Below are 15,245 nucleotides of genomic sequence, written 5' to 3' on the forward strand. Positions count from 1 at the left end.
TTACGAAACTTATCAAATGCCAAAAAATTAACAAGTGCCTAAATTTGAGGCTCCCTTTGAGCTTGAGGCCCAGGCCAAATGGCCCTCCTGGCCCCCCCTCTGATTGGCCCTGCTGCACACTACAGACACTCATGCTGTGTCCACACTTAAAAAGCAACAGCTTCAGTTCCGTAGCATGTCAGTGTAATCACTTACTACAGCGATGGAGGGGTTCTCCTGTTGCTGTAGTTAATCCAGGTGGTACCTGGGTTGATGGAAGGTTAGGCCAGGGGGTTTGGTCCTCTTAACTATGTCTCTCGAGGGTGTGGGTTTTTCACATCCCTGAGAGACGCAGTTATGCCCATGTAAAATCAGTGTCGACCAGCCCTCAAAGCTTCACGGCGATGGCTGGAACAGAGCTCTGATCCACCTGCTCTGAAAGTACCAACCCCCGTCACTTGAGTTTGAGGAGAATCTCACTTAGCGATCTAGGACCTCTGAATGCACAGTACCGATTCCATCCAGTAGAAGGTGCATACACACGCTCTGCAGTCTTCATATAGTGTTTACATTTCCATAGTAACTTTTATCCAACGATCTCAACATGTTTTACAAACTTTCATTAACTTAGTCACATAATCCCCTACTCCAGGAGGCAGGTAAGTATTATTAGCTGTATTTTCCAGATGGGTAAACTGAGGCACGGTTAAATTATCAGCCCAAAGTCCATCGCAGAGGTGGGAGTAGAACCTAGGCATTCCAGCCCCCATGTCTTAACTACACAGCCTTTCTTTCCACTTTGGCATATTAGCCAGAATGTTATTAATTTTGCAGTAGAGTCAATTGGAGAAGTTCATTCATTGGTAACATTCGACTCTGCTCTGTGTCCCTGTTCCTGCTCTGCTAACAGCCTGTATATAAAGGGTTGGACAGGCCCAAGAATACATTTCCCAGATCGCAACACTCTAAGGTCACACAAGGTCAAACAGCTGTTTGCTCCCATACGCTGCTCAGTTGTACCTGATTATGAGAGATATCACTCATTCCAGCTGCCCGCTCGGATCGGTGTCCCTTGCACATGGACCCTGCATTACTTCTCTGTAAATTATTGACAGCCGGAAAAGCAGAAACCAGAAACTGAGCTGGTGGAAAATGTGATAAACCTCCTGGAACAACTGCTGAAACCCTGCTATTGGGGCTGCGAGACTCTTCCCCATGTCAGGATGTATATGGAGTCAATAGTGAACTTCTTGTGTGCTGTGAATACAGTGTATATTGACAGTCCAGTCATACCCAGCTTGCAACAAGATACTGCTATATTTATTATGCCTCACAAAACCTGTTTGAGGAAGGTGTGGGTAAAAGTTGATTTTTACAGAAGACTTAGAGACACATTAAATGTTCACAAACCAGGGGTTCAAAAAAAATGGACACCATCAGGCTGAGGGACATAAACAAATATGGGAGTAAAGAGAGTTTGGAAAATTGAAGTTTACAAAAATGGGATCTCCCTGCAGTATCCTCATATTGCAGCTGGGGTATAGAGTGGCGAAGTGACTTGCTCAACAGCAGTCAGCGATGGCACTGGGCGTAGAAGCTGGGAATCTAACTGCCGCACTATCCCACCCTCAGCAGGGAATCCAGGGGCCCATGACTTGTCTCTCACCAAACCCCAGTGCTATCAGCTAAGCAGAACACAAACAAGGGTGGAAACCATGACTGCGTGCAGATGAAATCTAGGCCAGCAGCCGGCTGTCATTGCGCAGACACAAGGTAACATCTTTTATGGGACCAACTTGTCAGTGGGTGAAAGAGACAAAGTTCCAAGCTCCTCTGCAGGTGTCGGAATGTACATGCACCTGGCTACCAAGGAGCTTGCTGGGAAAACCTGGGTCTCACCCGACAATTTTAGGCGGGGGGGACAGGGGCGTTAACACCTGCAAGAGCAGGTGCTGCAGGGAAAGTACTCAGCTCTGTTACAGGGGACAGGAAGGGACAGACCTCGAGCCGGCAGCCTGAAGAAGCCTAAACTGCTTCTAAGTCGCTGCTCCCCAAGGCTGGGCCACACACTTCTTACGCCTACAGCGCCTTATCCCAGCGCTCAAACGCATCCCCCTCCCGGGGGGAAGAGACTACAACTCCCAGCAGTCCGCGGGGGGCGGCGCGCTCTCCGCGCTCGCGTCACGCGCCGGCCCGCCAATCGGAGCGGGCCTGGGCGGTGAGGTCACTGTGGGTGACGTCAGAGCTCCAGAGAGAGGCTCTCCGGCAGAGGCGAGCGGAGCAGGGATCGGGTCTGAGGGGAGAGCGAGTCGGAGCTGGGGGAGGCAGGAGCGGCCAGGCCCCGCCAGCCCCAGGGCGCAGCAGCAGCAGCAGGAGGAGGAGGGGGCTCGCCAGCGGGTCGGTGCCCGGCGCCCCCCCCCCCCGGGGGCCCCCCCGGCCGGGTCCCCCCCCCCGCCCGGAGGAGCCGGGGCTCTGACAGCCCGAGAGGAGGAGCCGGGCAGCCGGGGGCACCATGTCCTCCCCCAGCCCGGGCAAGAGGCGGATGGACACCGACGTGGTCAAGCTGTATCCTTCCCGCGCGGGGGAGAGCCCCCTACAGCCCCTGTGGAGGGGAGGGGAGAGACCCCCCCGTTGCCCTGTGGGGGGGGGGACTTCCCCCATGTTGCCCTGTGGGGGGGACCCTCCCCCATCCTCCTGGGGGGGGGACAGAGACACCCTCTCCCATCTCATGAGTGTGGAGGGGGATGGGCAGAGAGAGACCCTCCCCCGTTTCATGGGGGGGGGAAGAGAAAGAAAGAAAGATCCTCTCCCATCTCATGTGGGGGGGAGAGACGTCCCCCACCCCCCTGTGTGTGTGTGGGGACCCCACAGGGAGGATGGGGGAGAAAGGCTTCCCCCATTCGACAGTGGGGGGGAGGAGCGAGTCCCCATCCCCCTGGGTGGGGGGGGAGAGAGACCCCCGTGAGGAAAATACCCTGGGGGAGAGACCCTCAGCCCACTGTAGGGTGACCCCCCCCCCAAGTGCTGTGCGATTGCCAGGGTCAGTCCCTCTGATTTCCCATGGTGCAGGGGGGAGAGAGTGCGCCTGTGAAACCAGCTCTGTCCGTGGAGGGAGAGGGTGAAACTCCCCTAGACCAGCCCCACCTCTGGGGGACCCCCTTGCAAACACCTCCCCAACACCAGCCCTTCCCACTCTGCTGAGGAGAGGCCTCCTAGAAAAGCAGACCCCTCTCCCCCAGTCCTGGGGACTCCAGTTCTCTCGCCCAGCCTGAGCTCCCCCCACAAACACCAGATCCCCCAGCCTAAGGACTGAAGGCCCTTTTAAACCACAGAGCCTCAGCCTGGGGGATATAGGCTACCCCAAGCACCTATCCTGGGGGGAGATTAGTACTTTTAAGGAGTGGGGCAATGGGACAGGATCCTTCAGTCCAGCCTAGGGCAACTCCTTTTCCTCCCCCTGGGATTGTGACTCCCCCCAGGGTAAGGGAGAGACTCCCCCTCTCCCCATCAGATATTATGACAGCTGGTGGTCAGCCTCGGAAGGGGTATTCAAAGGACTATACCCCCACTTCCAGATGACACCCCCACCCCTGGCTCCCCTCTTTCCCCCAGACCCCTTCCCTGGAATGTAGTTCTACAGCTTAGGGTGGTGAGGAGTGGGGCTGAGAGAATGCGGAGGTCTTGTCTAATAGCTTCAGCCCAGAGAGAACCTTTTGTGATGTTTATTATCATTTACTCCATGGTTTCAGCCTGCAGTTCCCAAAGCTTCTGGTGCCAGCCTAGGGATTTGTGGTGTTTTTTTTTTTAAATTTTTGGGGTGGGGTGGGGGGAAGAGCCTAGTTTGCAACAAACCAAAAATAAGGTGCCATGGAGTGGGAAGAAGGGGTTTCAGTGCAATTGAAAAGTCTCTCTCCCCCCCTCCCCTTTCTCGCTAGAGGTTTTGTTTATGTAACACTCCAGTTTAGGGTAGGTTTTTTTCTTTCCTAATGGATCTATTTTTATTTTTCTCAGTATTTTTATTCTCATCCCTCATAGGATGGTATATCCCTCTCTTTTGCTGTCTGGAGTGTGGGTGGCTTTTGAAATATCGTTGGGAATTCGATTATAGAATTGTTTTATTAATAGTTTTGTTTACGTGGTGGTGGTGTGGTGGTGGGGAGAATCGACATAACCAACTGAAATGCTTTCAAAGATATTTTCTCCCCCAGGAGAATTTAGGGGTAAGGGATCTGTTTTTTGATTGTGGTAGGAAGGTTGGGGGTGGGTTGATCTGATTTAGTTGCTAGAGGCAGAGATAAACAAAGTTATTTGGTTTTGTTTTTTAAAAGAAGGGATGAAATCAACAACACTGATGTTTATGGCATGAGGACAATTTACCCAAAGAAAACTTGCTAATGTTTTGTGTGTATGTTTTTATACAAAGCTGCTTTATTTATTTTTAATGTTGTTTATAACAAATAGGAAATGACTACCAATCCTGGTAGAATCTGAGCTATTTTTATTCTGGAGTTTAGAGTTACAACATGTCATACCCTCCCAAATGCAAATTTCAATTGATGGTTAATTTCACTAGGAGTAGGGTTGAAAACTCCAGCTGTTTAGTGGAAATAATCTTCATTGTGTATAATTTTTGAAGAGGACTGTGCTGGAGTGTGGATGAGGCCCATTATGGCCTGATGCATTTTCTCCCCCTTTTTTTCCCCCTGCTTGGTAGCCAACGTCTAGAATGACTACAGCATTTTAGGTGGCAAAGAGCAGTTTTTGGTATATTATGGCTTGGTGGTAGATGAAGAGCAGTAAATAGGTTGACAATTCCTCCCAATCTCAGTTAGTTTCCAATCTCCTGCTCTTTTCCCCTGACAAGAATCCAGAGGCTTTTTAAAACTGTAGCTTTTATTACTGTTACCCCAATGTTCTTGGTATTTGAGGCAGAGGGGTAGAGCGGTTTGTTTCTTGTGGACAGCAAAGTTAGGAAGTTGTGTATGTCAGATGACTCGCCTCTCTACCTTCCTCCTTCCCCAGTCTTTTTGTTTGTCTGGCCTTCCTTCATATCTCTGGGCCTACACTCTGATTCATCCTAAACTACTGAGCCACTTCATTTTTCTGGGTAATCCTATCTGTAAACCGATCTGCACGTTATCTGAAATAAGTGTGTGTTTGAGGGGTGCGGGTGGGGTGGGGATTGAAGCTGGTTATGGTGGCGAGTAAATGAGAGAGAACTGTACTGAAGGAATGTACTTGAATGTGGCTTGAATTTTTTTTGTTTGCTGCCATTTTCATTACAATCTCCCGTTTCAGCCTCTCTTTATTGTCTCTAGTATATAATCATGGCTCAGATTTACAGCCTGCCAAGAGCTACCTTGTCTAGGAAGGAACTAGAGAGCAAGTTACAAGTCTGCTGCCTTTTACTGCTCTGACAGGTTTAGGAGAGGAGTGGAGTCCTTCTTTATTATTCCTATTTTCAATCCCAACACGTCCATGTCCTTTTGTAGATGTTTCTTTGTGACCAGAGAACAGGAGCGGTTGGTTGCTTGTGCATGCTCTCTCTCTCTCTCTAAATTGCAAGGGGGAGTGTTTTTTTAACTGATGTTTAATAATCAGCTGGATGATTATGTTCTGACACTGAGTCATTCATTGTTTCTCTTCTGATCCCTTCTCTAAACGCTGGAAAGAGCCTAGAAGCAGGGATTTGCGTTGCATTTTGACCCTGTTGGATTGATTGTCTCCTTCCCCACACCGCTCTCTTGAGTGTCCTCACTGCCTAAATATCAGACCCAGTAGAGTTGTTCTATTACATGCAGTGCTGTGCACAAAAGATCAGAAACTTCCTGTGCCCCCCCACAGGAGAATGACTTTCAAGGAAGTTTTATACCCAGAATATAGGGAATTACTCAGATTACCTGAGATCTGATACTGGTGACCGTAAAAAAAAAAAAAAAAAAAAAAAAAAAAATTTGATCAGCCTAGAGATGTGCATAAGTTTCCTCCTCCCTTCCACCCCCATACTTCTCCAGGTGGGGGGGGGGGGGGGGGGTTGTGCAGCTCACTATGTCCTCGAGGCTTGTGGGACTTGCTCCCTCCCCTGTTGCATGGCAGTTGCAATCCCCTCTCGCCCTGGATGAGCCAGTGCCCCCTGTGAAATGACGAGCTGCTTGTTTTGGAAAAGTGTTTGCAGGCAAAAGGCCTCAGGCAGAGCTTGCAACTCAGCCGATTGGTTGCTCTGTTACTACCCGGAAACTGAGGCCTGGGCGGAGCAACACGAACAGCTGATAGAGTGTGTGACAAGAGTGTGTTTATATACTGGCGAGTGGGGGCTGGGGAAAGAGAAGGAGGCCCAGTGGAAGCCTTTGAAAACAAGCACAGGGCAATCTTTGGAGGAATGGGGTTTTTTTGGTGTGTGTGGGAAATTTCTTATATAGGCAAATACGTACAACGGGTATTGGGTATCCCTGAAATGTTAATCTGTGTGATTTTTGGAGTCTTGCAATTACATTTCTTGGAGGTGATTCTGGTAGGATTACAATAGTATTGAGGTTGGGAGTTTATTCTGCACCAGAATAGCAGTGTACATATGAATGCAGTTTATTTGCAGACTCTATTTGAACTCAGTTTTTCAGAATTTTACTTTATTTTCCTTTTATATAGAGAGTCTTATGACTTGATCACACTGTCTAAACTTTTAAGTGTCAGAGCTGAAGTTAGAAAATAATGTCACACACTGTCCATGAAAGGAATTATAAATACAGCCACATTTAGCTTGGTGAATCTTGTCTTTTTGGCTATTGGGACACAAATAGCTGCTGCAGCAGCAAAAATTTTAAACTGCTGAAACTTTGTGAAGAACAGATATACTACACTAGTTGACAGAGTGATGACTTTGTTAGAATGAGATCATTTTAAAGTTATTCCAAAATTATCTGAGGCTAAAAATGAAAAATAAATGCTAAGATACGTTTACCTGTGTATTGATGAATGATTTGTAATTGCAAAAGACAGTACTGTTGGGTTAAATCAGTTGTTAGATTAGCTGAATCAGAGGACAGAAAATACCTTATGTTCAGGATAAATTTAATTTTAAGCTAAAACTTTCACAAGGTAGAATGTAAATCCTGAAAACATCATGGGGAAGTTTTTAAATCTTTTGGTCTCCATTTTAATTGACTCTGAAGGAATGGGAGAAGTCATGATACTTTTTCAAACTGATGAAGACTTGGAAACAAAATGCTTAGAGTTAGGGCTTGGGAATATGTGGGATTTTTTTTGTTTTTGTTTTTTTGGCATTAGTAGCTTGGGCTGTGGTAGCAAACAAGATATTGTTACTTATCTCAGTTGAACAGTGACCAGTATGCCTCATATTCACGGTCTGAGTGCATGTTCTCCTACCTGCCATTTTAAGAACTTAACCCCATGTATCATTTTGCTAAAACAAAAAAATTCTCTCAGCCTCAGTGGCAATCTTCAAAAGTATCATCTTGTTCGGTTCAGAGCGGAATTTACCTCTACTAGCTAATGAACCTCCCCCATCACCCATAAGTTCCATTGTTGCTTTGTCAGTCTGATTGCAGAGGTCACTGAAGCTTAGACTTGCAACACAAACCTGAAAGGGTGCTGCACCTGCATCATAATATAGTCCATAGTTTTATGTCAATAACCATTGTACAATATGAATTTGGTTAAAACTTTAGATTGTAAAGATAGAGCAGACATTTTAATCTGACCCTATTTAAAACAAAGACTTTGTGGATTTTTCAGCATTTGAGTCATGTTAACTACTTGTGCCTACCTTACTACTTGGTTTCAGAACAATGATTTTAGTGGACTGTATGTCATTGCAGTCTTTTTGGGGATTACGTTTATGGTTCTCAGAAGCAATTATTGGTAAAACTAAACTGGAATTAGATTGCCGAGAATTCAGTAAAGTATACTTTACTAAACACTTACTGATTAAACAAATCTTGGAAGCAGTTACTTGATAGTAACAGTAAAATACGCATGTGTGCTTTTTAGAAAAGCTAAGTGGCTTGCTTTGTAAAATCGTGTCTTTATTCTTATTCCTTATATTGCCATGTTTAGAAAGGCCTACTTTTAACACCGGTTAAAATGCTTTTATGTAATGTGAGGGCATTCTTCTGTAAATTGGTAAAGATTCAAAGTCAGTTGTGGATGATTTTGTAGTATAGTCACTAACTCTTAAAAGGGAAGCTCTTGCTATGATGAGAACCCCAAAATGTGTTAAAAATCATTTCTTGGCAGAAAGCAAATAACCTCCTACATCTGTCATGGCAGTGAATCACTCTCACACTGGTAAATTTCAACATGTAGGAGTAGCCATAAGATGCCCCCTGTTGAATCGTTGCCGTCTCCTCTCTGGGTTCTTTGAGTTATGTTTCCATTTGCCTCTGAGACCTTTGATGTAATGTCCTAAGTAAAAGAATGGACTGCAAAACACTGTTTTCTGTTATCAGTGCTACAGTAGACTCAAAAATAGCTGTGCTCTCTAAAAATCTTCTGAAAGGCATATGCATAAAATTGAAGCCTTGAATCTTCTGTGTTCCTGCACTGTTGCTATTGAGGTGCCCAGCAGAATGGTGTTGGAGTAGTGTTAATGCTCTTGCTACAGAGTGCTGTTGGTATATTACCTTGCCAAACATAGTCTAAATCAGTTCAAAGTAACCTGGGTTTCTGCTCAACAACACAATGTGAGGCCTTGTGATTTATTTCCATCCTATAGAGGGGAAAAAGTCCATCCGTTCTAGTAGACGTAGATCAGCATACAAGTTGAGCTTTGTAGGATAACATCCTCAAGCATTACAATTTGGGTTTTTTAAAGCAATTTAAAGCAGCAGGAGTGGGCAACAGCAGACAATTAAGAGGTGAGCAGCACAGCAGGAAGGGAACACATGAGCACTGCAGTGGTACAGAATGATCACTCACAATTGCTACATAACTTGTCATTCTTAGCACCTGTTGCTATTTTGTGCACTTTTAAAACCATGTAATTGACCACCATAACCAGGCTATATAAACAGATTACTATTAAAAGTAGAAAAGTGCCCACGGTTAAAGGGCCATGGGACAGTATGGAACTTTCTACTGGCAAAACAGCTATCCTGAATATAGCCATTGTTAAGGTGTAAATTTGAAGATGGTAAGAGACATTTCTGAGTACTCAGTAGTTTTTTCCCCTTTCCTGGAGTCCTGCCCATGCTCCTGGCAAGAAAGATGAAAGGTAACTGCTGAATAGCACATTTTTGAATGTTAGATGAGGCTATATATGTGGGTACATGTGTAAGTATTTAGCAGTTCATTATTTTCCTTCTCTTATTGTGTGTGCTCAATCAACTCCCCTGCTTTCATCACATTTTTCAGTGGCCTCTGTCCATATGTTTCTGGAATAGCCCATGTACACAGGGTATTGCTGTTTGCTTCTCCCCACCAAATAGTGCAGGGATGACTAAAGAATCATGCGATCTTACTGTCTCTAGTTCTAATAGGTCATCCAGTGTGTCTGTGTGCCAGCACCCTGTTGATCCCTACAGAACACTTGAAATTGAACTGCAGAAAACACTAGAAAATATCCCAAGTGATGGCTCTTCCTTAACATCACTTGGGTGACTATTCTATAGTCTAATAGATCTTGCTGTTAGGAAGTGTCTCTATTTTTGTCTGAAATTTTCACTTCTTTAATTTAATCCAGTTTCTCCTTGTTCTACCCTCTTACAGCACCCAAAATTCCTCTGTCCTTGATTTTGACACACTTCAAATACTACTAGGCTATAATTTTCTCTACCCCCAGGTTATTCATCACTAAGCCAAACTGTCCATAGAGATTCCTCACAAATCAGTCTCTGTAGCATTCTGATCAATTTTATTTATATACCTAGGTGTTATATTTAGCAATATTTTTCTGGTAATGAGGTGCCTGGAACTGAAGAGGGGATTGCATGCAGTGTCTGGAAGGAGATATATATGATTGCGTGGCCTTTAGGCCCTGTGTTCCCATTCGTGTTTGCAGCTGCGACTGATGCCAGCTTCAAAACTAGTGTGGTTTTAACTGATGCTGCTTTCCAGGCACTATTTCTCATGGTGGTCTTGACGTTCTAATGACCCTAAATCACTTGCCTTGTTCTCCGTAGCAATATGAACGCCTGGAATAACAAGTTGACTTAGTCTCCAGAAAGACGCCAGGTTAATCATGCTCTTCACACACTGCTGTTTTTGGTTTGGGATACCATAGCTCACCCATTGCTGAATGGAAGCATCTTTGTCAGCAGTATCATTATAATTGCCATGTTGACTGACAGATCTACTATAACTATAGATTACAGGGCACGTTTTGCACACAACATGAAAGGAATGAACTCTAATTAAAGTGCAGTGGGATCCTTTAGAATAAGGGGAAGAGTATGGGTGTAAAAATAACTTCCATTACAGTATTAATACAAATCATTAGTTACTATATTGGTCATTCTAAAACATTCTATAATACCTATGAAAATTTGAGTCTGCAAATTTGGGTTCTTTCTGTGACATCAGCATTTTTATATTTTTATATCAAATTTTTGCTAACACCTTGTTGTTAAAATTAAGTAAAATTCATTGATAGTAACTGCTTTTTAGAGGCTTTCCATCCTCTGTGAAAGTCTGAGGTGTGAGGCTCTAGTTTAGTTTAGTCTAGAAGCTACCAAGTCAGCCTCTGCAAGTGTGTCAAGGCCCTGTCTACATTGGTGCTAGATATGTGAGCTCTTTTGTTTGAGCACTTTCCTTGCTAATGACAACTCATTGCAAAATTTACTTAACATTATTCCTAAATTCCAGTGTGTTTTATATGTGGCCTTGAACATTCATAATACATGTTGAGGGTGAGACCTGGAATCAAAGTTACAAATTTGCAAATCATTGCTGCCTTCTTAAATGCAAGATAACCTTGGTATAACAGCTGGTTGTTTCTAGTCAATTATTTGTGGAGCTCTGATAGACTGGTTATATTAGAGAGACGGTATCCATAATAATGAGTGGTGTTGGGGAGCAGATTGGTCACTGCTATTCATCCTGTCTCATAATATAACAAGGGAACCGTCAAATGGAAATACGTTACATTTAAAACTGATTAAAAAATACTTTTTCACACAACACATCATGTATAGAACTTGCTGCCACAAGATGCCATTGAGGCTAAGAATTTAGCAGGGTTTAAAATAGGATTGGGCATTTATGAGTAACAAGAGTATCCAGAGTTGTTATTGAAAAGGTGGAAAAAACCCAAAGGGATGTCTACACAGCCCGTGTCAGCGAGCCTCACAGACCGGGGTTGGTAGATTTGGGCTAGCAGGGCACTTGCTGTGTAGACAGCCTTTGAAGTTGCTGCTCAGACTCTGAAGCCCACCCCCTGCTCCCTAGGCTTCAGAGACTGAGCTCCGGCCTGAACTGCAAGTTCGAAGTGCTGTCTACACAGCTGTTTTTAGAGTCCTAGTGTATGCCCTGTTAGCTCTCCCCAAGCCCTGAACCTGCCACGGCGCACTCCCCAGTCCAACCCTGGCCGGGGGGGGGAGAAGGGAGAAGGACAGGTGCCCCTCCCCCCGGACCTGCTGCGGCTGGGGGAGAGGCGCCTCTCCCCCCCCAGCCCAGGTGCTGCTGCAGGGACAGAGAGTGGGGGGGGGGATTCCTCTCTTCCCACTGTAGCCCGAGTGAGCCCCATTGCACCCAAACCCCTCATCCACAGCCCCACCCCTGAGCCAAGCCCCACCCCGCACCTCAACCCTCTGCTGCCCCAGGCCAGAGCCCCCTCCCACACTCCAAACCCCTTAGTCCCACCCCACCACATGAATTTTATGTGCACCAATATGGAGGTCTTGTGTCACATATCACCTCTATATTGGTGCACATAACAAAATTCAATCCCCACATGGGTGGGAAAAATTAGAGGGAACACTGGCTGTGGGATATACCTTAAGCATTCTGGAAGGGGGAACCATCCCTTTTCAGGGCATGAGCTGACTTCTAACTAATGGGGGGTAGGAGGGAAGCTTTCCAGGGGCATATACTGCTAGGTTTCTTGCACTATTTTGTAAAACAGCTGGTACTCCCCAGTGTTGGAGGACAGGATATTGCATCCGCTGGACCCGATCTGATCCAGTACAGCAGCTCTTATGATGGTTCTTGGCTGCTCCAGTCCAGAATAGAATAGAAGAGAATTCTAGACTTTTCTGTATAAAGGAGCAACTAAAAGTTGCAAAGTATCTGAAATATTAATTCTGGATGTCCTTGATTTACCTTCTGTGCACTGGATTAATAGAGGCAAAATTGAAATTATTTATAAAATATTAACATAACCTCTTTGGCATCTTAGGAGACTAAGTGTTGCTTCATCTGTCCTCACAGTGGCAAAGTCATGTGCCCTAAAACTGTTAAGGGAAAAACCTGGAAACATGGGAGAATGTCATCAACAAATCCACTGATTTGCAGCGGAATAACTATGGATAATGAACCTAGATCATCTGCAATGTATTGTCTGCAAAGACTTGACTGAGCTTTAGAGCATTTCTAATCTTAAACAAGGCTGTCTGCAGAGCTGAGAAGTTCTATTTTTAAACTGTGCAGTGAATAAAGACTGAAACTTTGAGGCTCTAGTTTAGTTATTAGTCTAAAAGCTACAAGGCCCTGTCTACACGCTGCTGAATCTGTTATCTCACTTCTGTTCAAGTATGTTCCTTGCTAATGGGGTTTCCTTGCGATGTTGAGCTGCAAAAGGCTTGAGTAACTTTGACTTCTACTGTGTGAACAACTTAAATTGAAAGATCTCTTTAAAAAAAAATAGGGTTGGGGTTTTTTGGTTTAAAATGTGCTGTTTTGTTGTCTAGGTTAAAAAATGAAGACCAGCCTTTAGGATCTGCAATAGTGGGACCCTAGGTGTTGGCTACTCTTTTAAATAGTCTCTAGTCCTCTTTGCTGTAGAGAGCGTAACATAAGCAGATTGCTGGTATCTTCTATACATTTCATTCATTATTTACAGCCACCTAGAGCTAGCCAGCCTTGGAGCTCATAGCTGTTGGGTCCTGGTTTGGTGGGGAGCTTGCCAGTTCTTGGCTGCTTGGGTTTCTTGTGACAGCACTAAGACTACTGTATGCTCCCTCCTAGCAGGCTGCTGTAACTGCGGCGGCTCCTTTGAGCTCCCACTCTGGCCTCCCTCAATGGTGTAGGGGCAGTTCCTCCATGTAAGATGCTATCAGCTGAACCAGCTCCTACATGGAAGTGTGGACCTCTCTCCATCCTTCAAAGCCACAGTGCTTGGATACCGTTGTGACGGGCACAGTGTAAGACCCTAGATGGCTAATAATAGCACCCCTTAGGGAGCAGGGAAGGGGAAAGGAGGCAAGATAGGGAGGGTCTCAAGACGGGGCATTGCAAAGACCACTGATAATGAGGGGGGGTGGGGAAAAGGTGGGAAGAGCAAGAAGAATGGGACAGAAGGGGAGAGCAAAGGGGAAGAGAAACACGAGCGAGCAAGGAAGCGAATGATGGAGAACGGGGACAACCACAAGGAAATGGGATTCTAGGTTTTCAAAGAGAAGAAGACAGAAATAGGAATGGTAGGGAGGGGGTGCGGTGGGGTGCCCACCCCACACAAGGCCTGGAGGAGTTTCAGTGGCTGGGCAGGCCAACTAACTGTCCAAGCTGCACCTGCAGGAGACAAGGAGCAGGCCACTAATTGGAAATGTGCCCGGCTGGGCATGAACAGGAGGGGCCTGTGTAAAGCCCGGGAGCTATGGGCAGCAAAAGGCTGCAAGGAAGTAATCTACAGTCACTCCCTGGAGGAGGGAGCTTGGGCTGGCAAACCCAGAAAGAGGGAAGCTGGGGGGAGGGATAGCTCAGTGGTTTGAGCATTGGCCTGCTAAACCCAGGGTTGTGAGTTCAGTCCTTGAGGAGGCCACTTAGGGATCTGGGGCAAAAATTAGTCCGGCTAGTGAAGGCAGGGGGCTGGACTCAATGACTTTTCAGGGTCCCTTCCAGTTCTAGGAGATTGGTATATCTCCAGTTATTACCTAAATGGATAAGTAGGAGGAAATGCAGGGAATCAGCAGCAAGGGGTAGGGCTGGACAGGCCTTGGCTGCTTGTGGTCCCTGGGCTGTTGGGAGGAGGGCTGAGATTTGTAATTTTAAGCACTTTGAGACATCTACTGAATCCTGAGTAACCAGCATTAATTAACTGTTGCAAGACTAATTTAAAACTCCCCACAATGTCCTAGTTGCTTCCAGCTTGGGAAATGCTTCTGGGGTGTTTGTATGGAATCTCAAGTATTGGCAACTGTGCCTGGGACAGCTTGTGCTTCTGTATCAGAGGAGGCTGGCGGAGGCCCAAATGTTACCCTCCCCCTTTTTAAATTAAGCGTGTGGGGGTGGGGGACTAAGGTCAAATGAAACAGGTTAAGTTTGAGACACGAGGGCAGAGAAGAGAAATAATCTTGCTGACATTCCCAAAACCTTTAAAGCTGGCCCTACGAAAAACCACCATGTGCTGTTGGGTATTGGTTACATGTAGCAGTAATGCAAGTATTAAACCTTACAATAACTTGGCAGCTTCCATGCTGTGCTACTGCCCTGGGAGAGTGATACATCCGTATCAGTGGTACCTAGGAATAGTTTTGCTTGTGTTTTTCTACTATACTTAGTCAATTTGCATAAAGTTATTTTGTGTTTGGTTTACAGTAGTTGCAAATTTGAAAAGGAAGGACAATGTACTACAGGTGAGTGCTTACTAAGGTCTGAGTGGCGTATTCATCCTTCATAATCTCTTAAATCAAATGCCAGTATTGTAAATTAAATAAAGGAAGAGTAAAAACTCCAAAAAAAAAATTAATCTCTTTGCGTCTTGGAAAATGTCATATCCACACTGATGTGACTCAGCGTAGAGTTGTATTGACTTAGTCCTGAACTCCGTTTAAAACATATCACACGTTTGTCATTTAGGCTATAGTTTTCAACATGCCAGTGTGTTACCTTTGAAATAAGGGATGCTGTGAAAACAAAAGGAAACTAGAAATGATGTGGCATTAATAAATTTAACATGCCTGACATCATAGAAAACTTAGGTTAGTCCTTCTGATTTGAATAACTACCACAGTTAGTTACAGAAAGCCCATGTGTGACAGCGGTGAGATGAACGTGGATCCAAAATGAAGAACGTGGCATTTAGATTTGGTGGTCTCTTCAGTTGAAAAGTTAGTGGAGATCAGATCGTTGTAATTTAGCACCAGTGTCCAAGTACT

At 45.3% G+C, this 15,245-nt stretch overlaps 1 protein-coding gene across 2 annotated transcripts in view; it reads left to right on the plus strand.

The window, feature by feature from the left end:
* The first annotated feature begins 2,230 nt into the window (after positions 1 to 2,230).
* The window catches only part of UBE2H (ubiquitin conjugating enzyme E2 H), a 76,061-nt gene continuing 63,046 nt past the window's right edge, over positions 2,231 to 15,245 (plus strand). For both annotated transcript variants that reach the window (XR_005592631.1, XM_039519883.1), the window contains exon 1: positions 2,231 to 2,544. Coding sequence is in view for 1 of the 2 variants with exons in the window: in XM_039519883.1 (XP_039375817.1) it covers positions 2,492 to 2,544 (53 nt within the window). In the remaining variant the exon portion in view is untranslated. The remainder of the gene's footprint in view (positions 2,545 to 15,245) is intronic.

The sequence above is a fragment of the Mauremys reevesii genome, linkage group 1 (assembly GCF_016161935.1).
Source record: "Mauremys reevesii isolate NIE-2019 linkage group 1, ASM1616193v1, whole genome shotgun sequence".
In the NCBI taxonomy this organism is placed as follows: domain Eukaryota; kingdom Metazoa; phylum Chordata; order Testudines; family Geoemydidae; genus Mauremys; species Mauremys reevesii.